Here is a 19,719-nt window from a genome sequence, read left to right as displayed (position 1 = left end):
AAACAAATGAAAAGAACAAGAAAACTCAAGCCTTCACACATAACCAGAGAAAGAAAGCCAATTCATTCATTTCAATTCTTCCTTTTTTTAAGTTCCTCTTTATGGGCCTGAAGTTCCTCTGTGTCAAGTGCTTGATCACGTTTTTGAGTTATTTTTCTTAAACCCCTAGAACAAGCCAAGAGTCAGATGATAGTTTGTAGGTTACATTTATAGCTACTATAGCCTGTATATATTTTTCAGTAATCAGTTCGTTTGGCATCAGTCCTAAAATGTAATCTATGTATTTATTTACCAACACACAGAAGTGTTTATATCTGTCCAACTGAGTCACTCACAACTAAGAGAGATGTAGCTACAGGAATCTGTGACCCGCCCAAAAATCGAAGCGTGGGCGCGCTCATGTACTTTATCATGCGCGTGCCCCGCCCTGAACTATAGCTCTCACTTGTGCTGCGTTCATGGGGATCGGAAATGCTTTCATTTTATTAAGAAAACATAAGCCTACACTAGGTCCCACAGCCCTGGGTGTCATCAACAAAAGATGCTGTTTGTACATCATTCAATTCAAGTTTTTTTCTGACATCGTTGATATAAGACTCCACATTAAAAAAAAACACACACACATTTTTAAATCAAGAAAGAGACAGACTGACATCTCAATCTGTTTGGTTAGCCTATATGTGGGTGAAGACACTTTGCTATTTAACGTGCTATTTGTGTGTCTTAATACAAGTTTCCCGCACACTATTTGCACATAATTAGCATTGTTTTTGAAACAATACATAGGTCTACGCTAAAAAATTGTTCAGCCTCAGTTCAGAATTAAAACTTTTACAGTAAGTGATCATTCTAAACTTATCAGGCACTTCTTAACGTACATACTAATGTGATGCAGAACACCAGCTATGCAATAAATTATGTCCTTACAAATATGGTAAAATACAAAGTCCTTTAAAATGTCAGTATCTAAATACTCACTGAAGAAGCATTGAACATTGATAAGATAAGAATATAGACAAAAACAAAAATACAGCATACTATAAGGGGTTAAATTGAATAACATATATATGTATGAAATTGTAGCTTGCTGTGGTGTGTAACTGGGTGCAATTACCTATAAGGTATTCATAATAGTTTTATCGTCTCATTTAGACCCACAATAGTAGCACAATGTTAGAAGCACCTTGTATTTTTAAAGCACAACATCACCACTATCACCCATCTGGAGCGCAATAATAAAAAATAAAGTAGTATTTTCTAACTTAGTACGAGTTAAAACAAATATTCGACCCCATTAAATTGTTAGTAGCCTACTGTACCCTCTTGGTAAAATGATCGTTAATTTCTACGACACTTGAACGCAACAGTGGACTGGGGTGAGCTCAGACCTCCTCGCTGTCTGTATCGATGAAGTTGTTTCAAAGATGGCGGATTTCCTGCCGTCCCGCTCCGTCTTATCTGTATGTTTCCCCAACTGTCTCCTCACAAGTGGCGAGGCAGAACAGTTGCGGATATCTAAAGAAATAGATAAGTGTATTAATCGAAGCAAGACTTATGTAAAAAGGCTAGTAAAGATCTTATTGCTTGGAGCAGGCGAGAGCGGAAAGTCCACTTTCCTCAAGCAGATGCGCATTATCCATGGGCAGGACTTCGATCAGAAGGCAAAAGAAGAATTCAAAGCCACGATTTTTAGTAATGTTATAAAAGGTAAGACTGAGTATCATTTGTACCCAATTCGTTGACGCTGGCTTGTGTATTGGTCAGTTACATTAGGGTGGAAAGAGTGTTGAGTGGGAAGTTGGTAGCCATGTTAGCTTCAGCTGAACCGATTGGGCACTTTTTCTGTGTTCGACAATGCTAGTGTGGTAAGCTGGTTAGTGACCAAGAAACGCCCGTGTTGTTTGTGTTTGTCTAAACAGTGGGTCTGAAGGGGGCGGTGTAGCGTGCACTGGGGGTATTTGTATGTCAAGTTCCATATAACGTGAAATGAACAATGGTGTGATATTGTCCCGCTTTCCCCGTGGCTGCTTGCACGTAAACATACCACTCTGTCTCGTATGAAGAGAATATGACCCCCAAGTCTGTTTAAAAATGTGCCTGTTGACAGTAAACTTGCCCATGATCAAACAGCAGCACCTGTAATCACAAACTGAACCACATGATTTAACCTTTCATGAGAACATTAAGGTATTGTGCGATTTTTTAGCACCCCCTGTCAGTCTGGTAATACATTGATTGGAAAAGCCAATAATTTTCTTTTAATTTTATGATGATGGTACGCAATGTATCCGTGCTTGTAGATGTACAGAGTTGAAATATGAAATGCCATAGCCTGTCTTGTCTCCAGTTAAAATCATCTGCAATTTCATGACAGGTGGGGAAATCGGTGATCACAATATAACAGTAATTTTTTATGCTGTCATGTAAGAGATATAGATTGACTACACTAAAGCTTAGCCACAACTTTTCAAACAACACCAGAGTACTGTAATACTTAAGTGTGTTGTCTTATACAGTAAGCAAAAAAAGAAAAACGTCACTGAAGCACTTATGAAGGTGTGCATTTATTTTGAGATGTAGGCTACTATCAAAAACTCACATGTTGCATTGTGGAACAGTTGATTAACAGTATTTACTCAGATCACTCATTAGGGTAGGAACATACAGACACTTAAAATCTTGCATTACAGTGAGTCAGAATAGCCAGAGCACATCTCAGTAAACCTCCTTTGTTAATCAGATAGATTCTACAAGATTTTTCAGATCACGTGTGCTGGTGAACATGTTAAGTCATTGTGCTGAGGAAATGTAGTGATCTTGTATCTGATTTTGCAGCCTGTTCAAGAATTTTTTTAACTGATCTTCACGGAAATGACTATGTTAGGCATGGGTAGTACTGTATCTATTTTTAGATTCTCTTGATGACTTTTTAATGGGCTTTAAGGTATATGTGTTATGTGTGTCAACAAATGAACAAAACAAAACCTAAAACCTGAGCTGCTGGTATTAAAATTATTTGTATGGCAATGTCAAGCTTACAGTGCTGTTGCTAAGTGCCTAACATGTAGTAAGCTTACTAAGGGTGCACTCACTCCAGGCAAAGTTGTCCCGTACTCCCCGGCTGGCGTGCACTCACACTGCTCCAGGACTAACCGGACCTGAGCATGGTTACCTCTTGTACATAATGTCATAATACAACACATGCATGGCTTTACGTGGTCATGAAGAGTCTTAGTTTAGTATATAGGCGGACTTTAAAATAAATGAATAAATAAAAACAATAAAAGGGATGACCGGTCAAGGGTCCTCACATCGGAGAACAATGGAGAGAACATGACAGCTACTTTTACTGTCTTTGTGGCTTATTTGGAATCATTTTAGTCAGATACAGCCAGAAAACTTCGTTATTGAAATTTTTCAAATACTCTAGCCTGTTTGTCCCTGTTATACTGTTCTGTGTCAAATGTATGGAGGTGAAATGTAGGTAGTTACAGAGTCAATAAATCAATCTTCATCTATATAGCGCTAATTCATGACAAATGTTATCTGAAGACTCTTTACAAAAAGAGCAGGTCTGGACAGTACTCTGTAATATTTTACATTATATTATTATTTACTTAGACCCAACATTAATCCACCATTAGCACAGCACTTAGCAACATTTAGCAAAATTACAGTGGCAGAAACCCAGAGATCTTGAGCCGAACCAGGCTCATGTTGAACAGCGATCTGCTGCGTTGTTGTGGTTGGAAAGTGTGATAAAGAGAGACATGGATGGATAGAGAAAAACAGAGCAACAACAACAGGGAATGAGATGGATTTATAGCTATAATGTCAGTAATAATGGTAAAAGTATGTGTATTTTTTAGCAGTAACAGCAAACTATGATAATAAATTGACCAGTCCAATATTAACTTTAGCAACTTCAATGATAATAACAGGGAAGACTGATTATGTTAATTATAGAGGTGTGTGTGTGTGTGTGTGTGTGTGTGTGTGTGTGTGTGTGTGTGTGTGTGTGTGTGTGTGTGTGTGTGTGTGTGTGTGTGTGTGTGTGTGTGTGTGTGTGTGTGTGTGTGTGTGTGTGTGTGTGTGTGTGTGTGTGTGTGTGTGTGTGTGTGTGTGTGTGTGTGTGTGTGTGTGTGTGTGTGTGTGTGTGTGTGTGTGTGTGTGTAGTTACTCTTAAGATGTCAGGGAAATTGTATCTTGATTGACAAATATCCTCTAAATTTTGTGCATTTTGACATTTAGGGTTTTTTATGGGAAGTGAGTCTCTTATTTCATATACTTTCCCATGGGTGACATTTTAAAATGAAACAAACTCTGTGTATTTTGTATTTGTTGGGATAAAAATGTTCTGAAACGTTCAAGAAAGAAAACAGTTTCAAAATGAGATTTTCTACCCAAAGCAGCCATGACCAATAGAAGCCGTTTTCACATATGGACTCCGGATAATATCTAGATTAAAGGAGGACTTCTCCAGAGATTCTCCCGACCTAGTCGTTCACATATGATCCTCACAGCGGGGGTCTTTCCCTGTCAGAGGGGAGGGGGATCGGGGGATTTCCTGAGGTAAGACGTGGCGTAAAATAAACAACGCAGAAGTAGCAGCCGAAACAACAGAGTCCGCTACCCGACGTTATAATGAGAATATTTGCCTTTATATCAATGCTATGTGTAGTCTAATGGAATGACAACATCCACTAAAGAGTGGAGAACAACATACTGACGAACAGGAAACATAATGCAGACGTTTAATTACGCGCACAGAGATCGTAGTGGTCGTGTGCAGACACTTTAGCCGGTCACTATATAAATGTCATTCTCTTTCCATTGGCTCGAATTGAAAATCTCTGGAGTATATGCTGCCGCGTTCAGACATCAGCTCACTCTGACTTTCTGCGGATAAAATACTAGGGGTCTGACAGGATAAACTCCAGGTAAAGTCCGCGCGAAAAATGCGGCTGTTTGCATTCACACATAGCCTAAAGAACCTCAGGGTAGCCAAATCTCCGGAGTTTTTCAGGAGATTTCCGTATGTGTGAAAAGTTGGGGTCGAGCAACCTAGACAGTAAGTGAAGAGAGCGAGCGGTGTAAATTAAAAACAAAGAGTAGTAAATCAGAAAAATAAATGCCCTTTCTGATAATTTCACAGTGGTTTTGCTCATTTTGAAAGAGGTATATATTTGTTGTTATGATCAGGGTATTAAAGTTAGAAAGTCTGGCAATCCTTATATTGACAGTCCACTAATGTATGATAATCCACAACAGAAACTGTGAAGCACGTACTTTTAAGTTGCAGCCATCAGCAGAAAGTTTACAGATAGGTTCAAGTGCAGCAGTTGTGAAAATGCACGTGTTTGGTGTTTTCTGTACTGGGTGATCAAAAGAGTTCAATGTATGTCAAATCTCATGCTTCAGATCAGATCGCTGACTTTTGTCACAGATCTTTTCTCGAATCAGCCAAAAATAAAAAAAGAGATTTATAATAGAACTTTTCTCAGCTAGCTATGACAGCACTAAAAAACAAAATGCATCTCTGAATGAATCTTAATAATGTATCCTCAATTTTCTTCCCAGTACATATTGTTACAATTCTTATAATAACACTATTGATCTAAAGAAAATCATTTTATTAAGAAAGTACTTTTGAAAATCTCAGTACATCAGACTGTTAGGGTGTATTCACACCTACCTTGTGTAGTTCGCTTAAACTCTGGTGCGGATATTTTGGGCAGGTGTGAATACAAACCATCGAACTCGGTTGCGCACCAAACAGCTGAACCGAGACCCAGCCGAAGAGGTGGTCTCAGGTCGCTTCCAAACAAACCCTAGTACAGTTCGTTTGAGATGAGAAAGCGACCTGACCTCAGTCCAATCCAGTTCTAAAAATCATACGCTTTTTTGGACGTTGCCACATGCATTATGGGAAATAGTTGTTTATTTAGCAGCACAGTGTTGTTGTTTGAGCATTAGAGCTCTCCTTCACAGCCTTCTTGCAGCACGTCTTCGTCGTTGCAAAATGATAAGCATCGCATCAAAACAGACGTTGTATCAAACGCTCTTGCTGCTGAAAATGTTCTGCAAACATTTGTAAACTGTATGAACCAAATCAATGCCAGGACAACAAGTGCAGCATGCACGATCTCCATGATTGTTTACTTTCAGTACATTCAATAACAGTAGGCGCACTTATTAATCCGCAACAGGAACATCAACTCTACAAACAAACAATGTATATCTTTCTTTGAATAACCAGTTAGCTTTGATCTACAAGAACATTTTTTCTTCAGCTTTGACAATGTGGAACATGTAACATCAACACACTCCATTTAGGGGATGTGTGTGTGTCTGTACACTGGCTGCTTTTGTAGCACGTGTTGTGCGAATTATACAAAACAGCAAATGAGACATGTCCCTTTTTTAAACTATATCTTAAGATTTTGCTCAGAGCACAGCGTTCTGTAACAGAGTATTTTGCTGAGTTTACAGCTACAGACTACAACAGGCTGCAACGTTCCTAATGTTAAGTTCCAGATGGATTGTTATTCACAGACACTAGCTGATACCTGCAGAATAAATTCAGATGATGAGATGAGATGGAGGGAAGTCGAACAAATAGTCTTTGTATTTGTATAGTGGATCTCCAAATGTTGACTTCTTTTCACAGAGACTGTGCACAGGGACATAGCGGCAGCACATTTATTGAACACCACGATGAGACATTTCATTTGGATCTATGGTTCATGTGAGGTAGGGGATGATAAACTGGAACACAATGATAGGTTAAAAAACATATTTGGACATATTTATTTGTTACTGATAGATTCCCTTGGAAGGTCACACAGGTCTAATCTGTAGTACACACACACACACACACACTTTACACTGCAAAGCATAGTTTTAGCTGCCTGTAAGGAAAGTGTATAGTCTTTTATTCATGTGAAAAAGGTGAATGAGGGGCACGCAAGCCATGTTCAAGGTGAACTCTTTTTGAAGTTTGTAACATGACTTCAATTGTGTGGTAGCTTATGCCAGCTCAGCTAGAAGCCATCTACAATAAAGTTTGTGAAAATGTTTAAAAAACTTCACTGGATTTCGTGTGTCTGCAGAATAGCATTGGAAATTTAAAAAAAAATCTCTGCACACCTGAATGTCAGAGGAGGGTAAAACTTAGAGACAATCAGAAAGGCTCTCGCACACTGTCTAGTTTTATGCTGACATATTTATTAGATCGTACAAAGTTTCGGTCTAACCAACTTTTTATACCTAACAAAGAATGAAATGTTGTAAGATCTAATACATATGTAAGCATGAAGGGAGACTGAAATTAATCTGAAATGGCTTTATACTGTTTTCCTGTAAACAAAAAAAAATCTAGGATCTATTTTTTTGGAATAGGAGAAGAATTCAAGTAACAATTCTGCTCTTTTTAAAAACCTGTGATTGGTGAACATTGAAGGAATCCTTATTTAAACAAACAAGACGAGCTCCTGTAGACAAGCTGAGCTAATGTAAGATTCAAGAAGTCTGATCTATTTTTGTCACAGACTACTTATAGGTAAATGGACTTGTCTTGTATAGCGCTTTTCTAGTCTTCTGACTATCAAAGCTCTTTTACACCACAGGTCACACCTACCCATTCACACACTTATGGCAGAGATTGATGTAAAGTGTCCATCAGTATTAACTAATCCCATTCATACACATTTGTAAGCTGCTGACAAAGCAGCAGGAGCAACTTGGGGTTCGGTGTCTTGCCAAAAGACACAATGGACATGTGGCTGCAGGAGCCTTCCGGTTGAGAGACAGCCTACTCCACTACTGAGTCACAGTAGTAGACCACTGTGTCTTTGGTCAATTGTCAGGATCTCTGTTGTTTTACTCCTGTTTTATTGTTTCCCTGACTGAAGGCAGCTATATTTCAGGGGAACAGGGAAGTAAGATGTGTTAGGCTGGAAACACTTACATCAGCTTCTGTCAGAGGGAAGTGACTGACGCATGACGTGGTTAATCTGAAAAGGAAACTGTTGGTACCAGTGTCATTTCAGTACAGTGGTTGAATCACTCAAGTTTGAGGGGCTTTTTTAACATGTAGAGGAAGTAGCTAGAATCCCCCCTGTGACGCACCAGTGACATGATGGTTACTGTGACGCACCATCAACAGACTGGCTTACAAATGTGTAATTTTTCTCAGTGGAGGAGATAAAAACAGACTATTGTAACATGAAATCTCTTGCTCTTCTCTCTCCAGCCACTGTATAGCCGTTTTCACATATGCACTCTGGATAATATCTAGACATTTACAGGAGGACTTCTCCAGAGATTCTCTCGACCTAGCCGTTCACATATGATCCTCACAGCGGGGGACTTTCCCTGTCAGAGGGGAGGGGGATCGGGGGATTTCCTGAGGCAAGACGCGACGTAAATAAACAACGTGGAAGTAGGGGCCGTAACAACAGAGTCCGCTACACGACGTTAATAATGAGAATATTTGCCTTTATATCAATGCTATGTGTAATCTAATGGAATGACACTATCCACAAAAGAGTGGAGAACAACATACTGACCAACAGGAAACAGAATGCAGCCATTTAATTACGTGTACGGAGATCGTAGTGGTCGCGTGCAGACACTTTAGCCGGTCACTATATAAATGTCATTCTCTTTCTATTGGCTGAAATTGAAAATCTCCGGAGTATATGCTGCCGCGTTCAGACATCAGCTCACTCGGATTTTCTGCGGATAAAACACTAGGAGTCTGGCCGGAGAAACTCCAGGTAAAGTCCGCGTGAAAAATGTGGCTGTTTGCGTTCACACATAGCCTAAAGAACCTCAGGGTAGCTAAATCCCCAGAGTTTTTCAGGAGATGTCCGTATGTGTGAAAAGGGTTTGTATGTTGGCACTTCAACACATCTAACTACAGCTATAAGCGGTCTTCTGATAATACGGCAAACAGCAAAAAAGCGTGATGATTATTTTGACAATTTTGATAGGGATGTGCACTGTTAGCTAACATAATTATTTACCATGGTGTCCCTTGCTAGTCAGCACCAGAATAACTAGTCGGTTTAACTAATTATCAAATGCAATTTAACTGGTTATAAATATCAATTATAAAGGTTGTGTCTAAGCTGTAATGCAGCCACCCACCAAGGTGGGGGTGTAGCTCTGGTGGGGCCTAGCCTCCAGCTCCACTTTCTTCTGCTACTGATGTAAAACAATTTACTCACCAGTCAAATAGAGTTTAATTTGAGTTCCTTTGTGTTACACTGGCAGTTCTTATACAAGCAGAGTGTGCTATATGGATTACAACAAGCAAGTGGTGATACTGTATATGCGCATATACTTTCCAGTTGAATGACCACATTGTCTTCATTATACAATGTGTGTATAATCTACAAGTGTTTGAAAACTGCATTTGAGGGATCAACGCAATTAATGTTTGTATATCTATGCCTATCTATCTGTAGATCTAAGAAAGATATTAGGGCTGGAAATCTTTGTGTTTCTGACGATTTGATATCTATTCCTGGGTTAAAGAGCTAGCCTTAGCACTTAGCATGGAGTGAATGGCTGATTAGCCCCCTCAAAAAAGAAGGATTTTTGGAAGTTATGAATCTATTTAAACATCAATGATTAACTTGTTCTACAGCCATTATCGGACAGGGTTTAGTGTTCATTTAAAAAAAAAAAATGAACTGCAAGTTGCTCTTAAATTCCAGTGTAAGGTCTACAAAGGTAAATTTCATTCAGTGTAAATGATGTCACAACAATATATAATGCTAGATATAATGAAGATATCTCGCCGTAAGTTGTTGTACTGTTCATGTTGTTACATTTCATTAGCAGTGAATTCACTGCAAAGTAGTTTGGCTTTTACTGTCAACTTTCACGCTCCCTAGTTATTTCTTTAAAAAATGATTTGACTCTGCCATTGCCAGTGCTTTCTACTCCATCCAATTCAATGTCTTTAAAAGGCTTTCTCCGCTTCAATGCAACACACAGTGGGTACGGAAAGTATTCAGACCCCTTTACATTTTTCACTCTTTGTTTCATTGCAGCCATTTGCTAAAATCAAAAAAGTTCATTTTATTTCTCATTAATGTACACTCAGCACCCCATCTTGACAGAAAAAAAACAGAAATGTAGAAATTTTTGCAAATTTATTAAAAAAGAAAAACTGAACTATCACATGGTCATAAGTATTCAGACCCTTTGCTGTGACACTCATATTTAACTCACATGCTGTCCATTTCTTCTGATCCTCCTTGAGATGGTTCTGCTCCTTCATTGGAGTCCAGTTGTGTTTAATTAAACTGATTGGACTTGATTAGGAAAGGCACACACCTGTCTATATAAGACCTTACAGCTCACAGTGCATGTCAGAGGTCGAAGGAACTGCCCAAGGAGCTCAGAGACAGAATTGTGGCAAGGCACAGATCTGGCCAAGGTTACAAAAGAATTTCTGCAGCACTCAAGATTCCTAAGAGCACAGTGGCCTCCATAATCCTTAAATGGAAGAAGTTTGGGACAACCAGAACTCTTCCTAGACCTGGCCGTCCAGCCAAACTGAGCAATCGTGGGAGAAGAGCCTTGGTGAGAGAGGTAAAGAAGAACCCAAAGATCACTGTGGCTGAGCTCCAGAGATGCAGTAGGGAGATGGGAGAAAGTTCCACAAAGTCAACTATCACTGCAGCCCTCCACCAGTCGGGGCTTTATGGCAGCGTGGCCCGACGGAAGCCTCTCCTCAGTGCAAGACATATGAAAGCCTGCATAGAGTTTGCCAAAAAAACACATGAAGGACTCCCAGACTATGAGAAAGAAGATTCTCTGGTCTGATGAGACCAAGATTGAACTTTTTGGCTTTAATTCTAAGCGGTATGTGTGGAGAAAACCAGGCACTGCTCATCACCTGCCCAATACAATCCCAACAGTGAAACATGGTGGTGGCAGCATCATGCTATGCGGGTGTGTTTCAGCTGCAGGGACAGGACGACTGGTTGCAATTGAAGGAAAGATGAATGCGGCCAAGTACAGAGATATCCTGGAAGAAAACCTCTTCCAGAGTGCTCAGGACCTCAGACTGGGCCGAAGGTTCACCTTCCAACAAGACAATGACCCTAAGCACACAGCTAAAATAACAAAGGAGTGGCTTCGGAACAACTCTGTGACCATTCTTGACTGGCCCAGCCAGAGCCCTGACCTAAACCCAATTGAGCATCTCTGGAGAGACCTGAAAATGGCTGTCCACCAACGTTCATCATCCAACCTGACAGAACTGGAGAGGATCTGCAAGGAAGCGTGCGTACATCAGTACTGATGGACTCTTGGCATAGTAGCCTCTTACATCTGTGCGTAAATGTTTGTGAGAGAGGGAGAAAGTAACATAAAATGCTTTGATTGGTAAGGACTAGAAAAGCAATATCTAACTGCATTCAATTTATGATGTACCATTAATCTGGATACAGTCAAGGGAAAATGACTCATAAACATCAAAACAGTTAGCTGAATGACAACAAGAGGGTTGAGAAAATGACTTTATATTGTATTCACATGAATTGGGTAAGCCAGCAGTCAAATACTGTCATTGGAGGACTTGACTTTAAGTGGGGTACTGAATTCATTTTACCTTAATTTGTATTTAGCTTTAAATCCTGTATCTTTTTATGTATTTTTTCTGCTGTTTCATTTGCCTTCCTTTTATTTCCCTGTATATTTTATGAAGCACTTTGTAACCATGTTAAGAAAAGTGCTTTATAAATAAGGCTTATTATTATTTAGTGGTGTAATTTATTATTATATTACTTTCACCGTAAGAGTAGTTTTATTACTACCACTCCTGAAATAGCCTACATTTAAGCACAGAAGAGCTACAGATATAACCTATCAAATAAATAGAAGCCTTATGCTTCAAAGACCGAGTCTCTCACTGCTTTGTTTGGTCAGGCTATCGTTAGCTTGTTGTCGCGATGGCTCCTCATCTCTCTGTTGCTCCTATTCACTGACGCACACATACAGACACACACAGAGAGACACACAAACAGACAGACACACACAGAGAGACACACAAACAGACAGACACACACAGACATAGACACACACACACAGACGCGCACATAGACGCGCACATAGACACAAACTGACGCACACACAGACACAAACATACACAGAGACACAGACACACACAGACACAAACAGACACACACATAGACACAAACATACACAGAGACACAAACAAACACACATACACACACACATAGACACAAACAGACAGACACACACACACACACACACACACACACACACACAGAGACACAAACACACACATAGACACACAGTTGCTCCTTCTGTTCCGGCTGCTGTACTCACACATCTCTCCTTGCTCCTGCTCGTATTTTGACGGACTAAGACTCACAGTGGTTGATATCATGGATTTTGAATGTTTGACAGCACACCATTACTGCTTAAATAGCATCTAGTCTCGTAACCTAAAAAAACCCAAATGTTTCATCAGAGGTTTTATATTCCATTATCTATTTTTAGCTTGCCATTGTATTGCTTTGTCAGAAAAAATGGTAGCTGATTAACCTTTCTCCTCACATTATTTATAGTTAATCATTGAATTATAAACATCATTGTAATACATGAAATTAAAGTTTATTCAAACAGCACATGACCACAGATTAACTGTTAACTATAATTATTGATTGATATCAATTTAATCCATTTTTACAGCCCTACCGTCCACCCCTGTTATGCCTGTGTTACTACCTCAAATGCTGGCAGCTGAACAACATTGTCCCACCATTCTGGCTCTGTGGCATTTACATTGATGGCAAGGTGTGAAAGGGGCAATAAAATCCCATAACCATAAAATGTTTAACCTGTGTAAAAAATTGTGGAAAATTTTTTATGTCTGATTGTTGTCACATGTTTTTCAGTTGTGTTCTGTTTGATAATCGTTAATAAAAAGTGGAGTGTAATAGATGATATCAAATTATATTTTATTCTTTTCATTAGTTAAAAGAATTAAGGAGGGTTGTGTTCAACTGCAATGAATTGCCTATTTTGTATTGCTTTTACATTATGGTTATATTTTAGCCCTAAAAACTATACTTTAACCAGTGACCACCAACATTTAGGGTCTTCTCTGATTGGCAATCTCAGAGGTCCTCGAATGGAAGTTCTGTGCAAACCTTTATTTTCCCTGCAGTTCTTTAAGTAGGAAAATCAAGTCTTCTGTTTTTTTTTTTTTTACAAAATGCAAGTCGAAACTTGGGCTGCAATCGAAAATCGAGTTTGCAATGTGTTCTCTGTCTTTTAGGTATTAGAGTTTTGGTGGATGCCCGAGAAAAGCTACACATCCCATGGGGCAACCCATCCAACCAGCGGCATGGGGACACCATGATGGCGTTCGACACCCGGTCAGCAATGGCTCATGGCCATGGCATGGTGGAGCAAAAAGTTTTCCAGCATTACCTGCCATCCATTCGGGCCCTGTGGGCTGACGAAGGCATCCAGAATGCCTACGACCGCCGCCGAGAGTTCCAGTTGGTGAGTCTGTGTTTATTTAGTCCATGCAAGCAGATTGGAAATCCAAATGTCATCATTTAATATATGATACCGTCTTTGGTGCTTTATGTTTAAAGGGACAAGTGGGTCTGTGTGCTGTGTGTCGGTGTATCAAAAGACAAGTCAAGCATAGAATATTGTTCTGCGTTAGGAATGTGCAAGAAAATATTTTTGATACCCTTTGTCCTATTAGAGATATGGAAGATATACAATAACTGCTGTCATCTGCTGTTACTCGTAGTTTTCAAAACCCATTTTATAATAAAAACACTAAACACATATTCAAAATAAAAAAATTAACATCTCTCTTCTCTTCTCTCTCTTTCCCTCTTATGTCCCAATATCACATTTTATACTTTTTTTAGTGAGATAAATGATTTTCAGCTCTACCTGTTAAGAATAAAAATCTTACTGACACAGGAATCACCTTTAACAATTTCAACTCCAAGGATTTTTATGTTGACCCAAATTCAAAGCAACTTTAAGGGAACATTGGTAGCACGTTGTTGATCAGTGAATGTGTCAGGATTCTGGTGGAGTGATTATATCAGGCTCTTAATTTATTTATTTTCTGTGTCCAAAGATCAGATATGAGTTTATATGAATGCTCAAAATGCGTGTGACACCAGTTGGTAGTTGTCTTCCCTCAATCGGAGAGGAGAAAAGCACTATACAAGCTCAAGTTCATTTACCATTTAACATCATGTACATGTACTGATTAATGTAGTTTAAAATACAAAGAACTTTAAAGTAATGCAGATGTGACTTGGACTGTTAAAATAGTAGGACATGTCAATGTCATCTAAAAACAGAAGTTGAACTGACTGTAGTCATGTATTGTTCCCCTGTGTGACAGGCTGTTAGATCTATCTTTAAAGTGTTAGGATCCTTTATTGAGATCGTCTTATCACCCTTTGTTGTGGCAGATTACCATTTTCCTCCAACATTCTTAAGATTTCCCATCAACCTGTATTTAATGTCTGCCCTGTTTAGCTTAGTTTGAAATCTGTGATGCTAACTTTAGTTTTACCATTCACTCACTGTGACTGTTGAATGTCCAGTGAGTAGCTTGAGTAGGCTTAGAGTGTACAGAGAGGAGCATTGACTTTAACAAATAAAGGCTCCTCCTCACAGCTGATGAAGCTGAGATGCAGCTGCTGAATGCACACAGACGGATACAGACAAGCTAATGTTGGCCTGCTTTTTTTTTGCTTTCTGTTCATCTGCCTCCCAACACCCGCCCATCCTGCATCTCTCACTCACTGTTCTCAACAAGTTTAGATTCCACAGTGTCTTGTTCATAGGAAAATATTAAGTAACATTAACTGTCTTATAAATCCGCCTTTATCGTTTAGCTATTAGGCATATAGTTAATGTCCGTAAGCCTTTTCTTTCACAGTGCGCTGACATAGCATAGCTTTTAATGTTATTTGTGTGAATGCAGTGACAACAACATGTTCTTCTACAAATGTTTTTTTGAAGCTTTCCCTACTTTCTTTCCATGTTATTTATGTATGCTGCCTTCATTAGAAAGGACAATGGATTGTGACAGTACATACAGGGAGGATAGAGGGCTGTGACATGCAGCAAAGGGCAGAGAGCCAAGTTGACCATGTTGATCTATTTAGATTTTTTTAGAGAACCGGCAGTGGGACAAGAGGTGCATTAAATCACAAAACTTACAGTTCTGCTTGTTTCAGGTGTTGAGTCAAAAACATAATTTTTAGGATCACACAACAATTACAAACTCATTAACTTCACGCCCAGGTTCTGTCCAGGTTCAATATGTATGTTTTGAAGGGTAGTATTGAGTAAGTTTGGATGCTGTGATTGCAGAGAAAAACAAACACATGGCTACATTTATCTTGGGTTCTGTGTTGATTCAACCCAGGAGTAACAAAACAACCTTGGTTCGGTTAGCATCAGAGTGTGAGTGTTTGTGTAAATAAGCCGGGGAGAGAGCTTCTGCGAAGAGCTTTGTCTGTTAATGTAGAAAAATCCCACATATGTGCCGATCATTATCTTTCTGTCTGTCTATTTCACTCTCTTATTCTCTCTTTCTCAGGGGGAGTCGGTCAAGTATTTCCTGGACAATTTGGAAAAGCTTGGACTATCGGTAAGTCCCACCCACACTGTAGAGGCTCCACCAGTCACAGATCCCCAGCAGGCATGATTGCAGAAGGGTGTGATAACCTTCAGCCAGTTTATTGAAAAGAAGAAGTGAAACTGTTGTCTTCCTGTCGTATTTCATGTCTCCACTCTGGTTTGTTTCTGTGTACATATTTTATGTAGAGCACTAAGCTCAGCAAAACTTCCCTTGCTCTCTGTGTCCCATCTAGATTCCCCCTGTGCTATCTATGCCTTTCCTAACAAACAAACCTTTTTCCACCAGTTTCAAACAAAATATCTACTGTATAGAACAAAGAGTGTGGTCTAGACCTGCTCTTTTTGTAAATTGTCTTGAGATAATATTTATGATGAATTGGCAAATAAAGATAACAAGCAAAGATTGATTGATATGTTGGAGATATCACTCGAAGAGTCATGGGGAATACAGAAAGATCCTATGTGCCATATTATGTAAACAAAGCCTGCTGGAGAGGGAATCATTTGGAGCCCAGGGCTAAAGGCTTACAGTTTGTCACTTGGGATGTCTCTTCCTTAGAGGTGATTGTCTCCTTATTGCTGATCAGATCAGCAGTTGGATCCCTATTTCCATTTGTCATGACACTTGACCCCAAATTTAGGAAATTATACCAATCTGTGTGTTTGTGTGTGAGCAGGCTCACAGCAGCATGTTATAACTCAGGGACCCAGAGATGACTCATCACCCCAGGAATGTTATGATTTTGGATCTGGTGTAGCCTGAGCACAATACAACATGTAGTCAAAAAATGATTGAAACAGTGTTGCATCAAATTCAGTCCAGAAAGGGTTAAAAATGCACTTTGCTTTTTGTCTTGGCTTGATTTGTTAAGCCTAATCATTATAAAATGGAACCAAATGCTTTTCCGTACCAAACACACACAACCTCTCTCATCTAAAGCCCCCCTTTTGTTTAGGCTCTGTGGTATTTCAGGAATGCAAGCGGGTTCAGCAGGGATGTCCCCTAAGCAGCATGAGAAGTGTTTGTACTGTTTTGATATGTGGTACACAAAGATCTGCATTTCTTGCCTAACTCTCTTTTTTTCCTCATTGCTTGTGTTTTATGATTTCAATTGGCTTCATACTTTTCATGGCAGCTTGCAGCAATCTGTAAAAACCTTTAAAATCATAATTTAAAGGATAATCTTCTTGCAGGACTACCTCCCCAGCCAACAGGATATCCTCCTGGCCAGAAAGCCCACAAAAGGCATTCATGAGTATGACTTTGAGATCAAGAACGTTCCCTTTAAGATGGTGGACGTTGGCGGTCAGCGCTCTGAGAGGCGGCGTTGGTTCGAATGCTTCGACTCAGTAACTTCCATCCTCTTTCTCGTGTCCTCCTCTGAATATGACCAGGTGGGTTGGCTGTGGTGAGGCCACGCAAACATTTGGTGTCACATCACTTCTTTGATATTACAGATTTAGAACAAATTCATCATAATCTCAACTCTTGTTGTATAGGATTAGCTGCAGTTTAATAACTTGATTCCCTGCTTATATTAGCATGTGAAAATGTTCTTCTAATGATAACCTGGTGTTCTATGAAATACAAGAGAAGGCCTTTCCAGGTATTTAGAATATTTTATTTTGGCCCAGGTTTAAAAGTGTTTCACCTTTTAGTTTTTTTTTTGGATCTTAATGCCTTGACTGTAGCGATAGGACGGTAGAGAGAGTTGGAAATCTGGGATAGAGAGCGGGGGGGGGTTGACATGCAGGAAAGGAACCACAGGTCGGATTTGAACCTGGGCCGCCCGCTTAGGCTCATGAACTAACCACTGGTCTACTGGTGCCCCATCACCTTGATTATTGATATTTTTTGCCCATTGTAGAAGAAAGGAAGGCGCCCCTGAACACAATCAGTACCAAGGTGATCTCCTTACTGCTGTCTCTTTAAGGACAGGCTCATATGTTTTCAAGTTGGCTTTGCAACCATGATCAGAGTTCCCGATTAACATGAAACATGATTTTCCGGTTGTATTACTAAGTTTGTTTATACTGGCTATTCAAATATCACCTCTTTTCCCGTTTAAGTCATTTGGGGAAAAAGCCAAAGTCCTAAATCTGCTTTGAAATACATTTGAGTTTATGTAATTGTGTTACTATGAGGCTTTAGTCAATTTAACAAATCAATCAGCTATCAAAGACAGTTATAGTCTCCAGCCTGTACACACACTAACCCTAACACACCATGAAGTCATAGCAGAACCTCAACTCTGAAGACTTTGAAAGGTTGTGTAAAGGTAAAGCTACTGAGCTGGTATAAATGCTCCTGGAGAAGTTGCTGCAGAGTTGAAGGGCTGTAGGCATCTTTGTTGAATTTGAAGAATTTTCCAGCTCATACCAGACACACTCTGTCACAATCACCATTAACCTCAGTACACATATTTGTATTGTAATACCTTCAGGTGCTGATGGAGGACCGGCTGACCAACCGGCTTAGCGAGTCCCTCAACATCTTCGAGACTATTGTCAACAACCGGGTGTTCAGCAATGTCTCCATCATCCTTTTCCTGAACAAAACAGACCTGCTGGAGGAGAAGGTGAAGCAGGTATCCATCAAAGACTACTTCCCAGAGTTCTCAGGAGACCCAAGGAGCCTGACAGACGTCCAGCGCTTCCTGGTGGAATGCTTTCGCAAAAAGCGCCGCGAGCAGCAGCAGAAGCCGCTGTATCACCACTTCACCACAGCCATCAACACTGAGAACATCCGGCTGGTGTTCCGCGATGTCAAGGACACCATCCTGCACGATAACCTCAAGCAGCTAATGCTACAGTGAGGGGACCTACACGGAGGAGGATGTGTGGTGGGTGGAGGAGAAGTGGGTGTCATGGTGCCTTTCTTAACACACAAACACCCCAGCCTGTAGGAGGAACACAGTTACCCTCCACCCAACCATCTTCCTTCCCTTTTGACTTTTACTTGCTCTTTATTTTTGAACTTTGACAATGTATTGAACCCACCACTACTACCGCCATTCCCCACACACCTGCTCTCTGCCTTACTGAGCTTGTTCATTGTGACTTATGACAGGGGCCTTCGGCACAGACCCCAAACCATCCTTTGAAACCACTGTAAATGACTTCTAACCCCCACTCTCTCCCCCCTGTCCACACGCTACAGATGACCCCCTCAAACTTCTTTAATTATATTTACCCCGTCTGTGTTGTTCTAAATCAAACCCACACACCTTTTTGTCTTTGCTGCTCTGACCACTGTTGAGGAGAGGGGGAGGGGCTTGTGTTATTGTTGTCAAGTCGTTACTGTGTAGCCTTCAAGGCCGCCTGCAGATGCCGGTGACACCAGCGACTGTTGCCAGGTATTGCCTTTTTTTATTCTTGCTTCTTTTGTTTTGTCTCTAGTTTCTGCCCTCGACTGACGCCTGGTGATGACATCACTGGGCTGGGGGTGGAGATTTCCTCTAGAGGCAGTGGAACAGGAAAGAACAGTGCTAACACACACACACACACACACACACACACACACACACACACACACACACACACACACACACACACACACACACACACACACACACACACACACACACACACACTCACAAATAGGAATTCCTGTTCCCAAGTCCACTTAATTCTAGTTTTCTAATAATTTTGTTCCTTTTTCTAATATATGAATATACTGTACGTACCTATGCATTTTTCTTTAACTTATATTTTATAGGGGTTTACACTTTGAGGATTTGTGACTAGTGATGAACTCAGTTAATTACAGGTGGTGGGGTAAGAGACCACAGACACAAACACATGGATCACCTGTAGAAATGAAACTCCATGTTATAAGGCCAGCTAGTGCAGTTAGTTACTTTCTCAGGCACATCGTGAACCACTGTGTGCCAACTAGAACTCACGTGCCTCAGCCCTTCCTCATGAATCAAAAGTCAGACTGTACAGTGGCCTGTGTTCCTGCATTTCAGTGATACATAGAACTTTGGAGGGAATTGTGGAAATGGATTTAAAAAAGGAATCAACTTAAGAAGAACG

General features: G+C 40.1%; 1 protein-coding gene across 1 annotated transcript; it reads left to right on the top strand.

Moving 5' to 3' along the window:
* Positions 1-1,387: 1,387 nt before the first annotated feature.
* Positions 1,388-19,281, top strand: gna13b (guanine nucleotide binding protein (G protein), alpha 13b). The gene is made up of 5 exons (XM_020644222.3): positions 1,388-1,707; positions 13,328-13,557; positions 15,641-15,691; positions 16,876-17,076; positions 18,126-19,281. The coding sequence occupies exons 1-5, from the start codon at positions 1,425-1,427 to the stop codon at positions 18,495-18,497; spliced, it is 1,137 nt and encodes a 378-aa protein (XP_020499878.1). The 5' UTR covers positions 1,388-1,424; the 3' UTR covers positions 18,498-19,281.
* The last annotated feature ends 438 nt before the right edge of the window (positions 19,282-19,719 follow it).

Source organism: Labrus bergylta, chromosome 16, assembly GCF_963930695.1.
Source record: "Labrus bergylta chromosome 16, fLabBer1.1, whole genome shotgun sequence".
NCBI classification, from domain to species: domain Eukaryota; kingdom Metazoa; phylum Chordata; class Actinopteri; order Labriformes; family Labridae; genus Labrus; species Labrus bergylta.
This window is presented reverse-complemented; position numbering and strand designations above follow the sequence as displayed.

Bases quoted from the DNA above. Each gene is read 5' to 3' on its own strand.
- gna13b (XM_020644222.3), top strand. From the start codon at position 1,425: ATGGCGGATTTCCTGCCGTCCCGCTCCGTCTTATCTGTATGTTTCCCC. The intron at 15,692-16,875 runs GTAAGTCCCACC...ATCTTCTTGCAG, and splicing joins TGGAAAAGCTTGGACTATCG to GACTACCTCCCCAGCCAACA. The intron at 17,077-18,125 runs GTGGGTTGGCTG...TAATACCTTCAG, and splicing joins CCTCCTCTGAATATGACCAG to GTGCTGATGGAGGACCGGCT.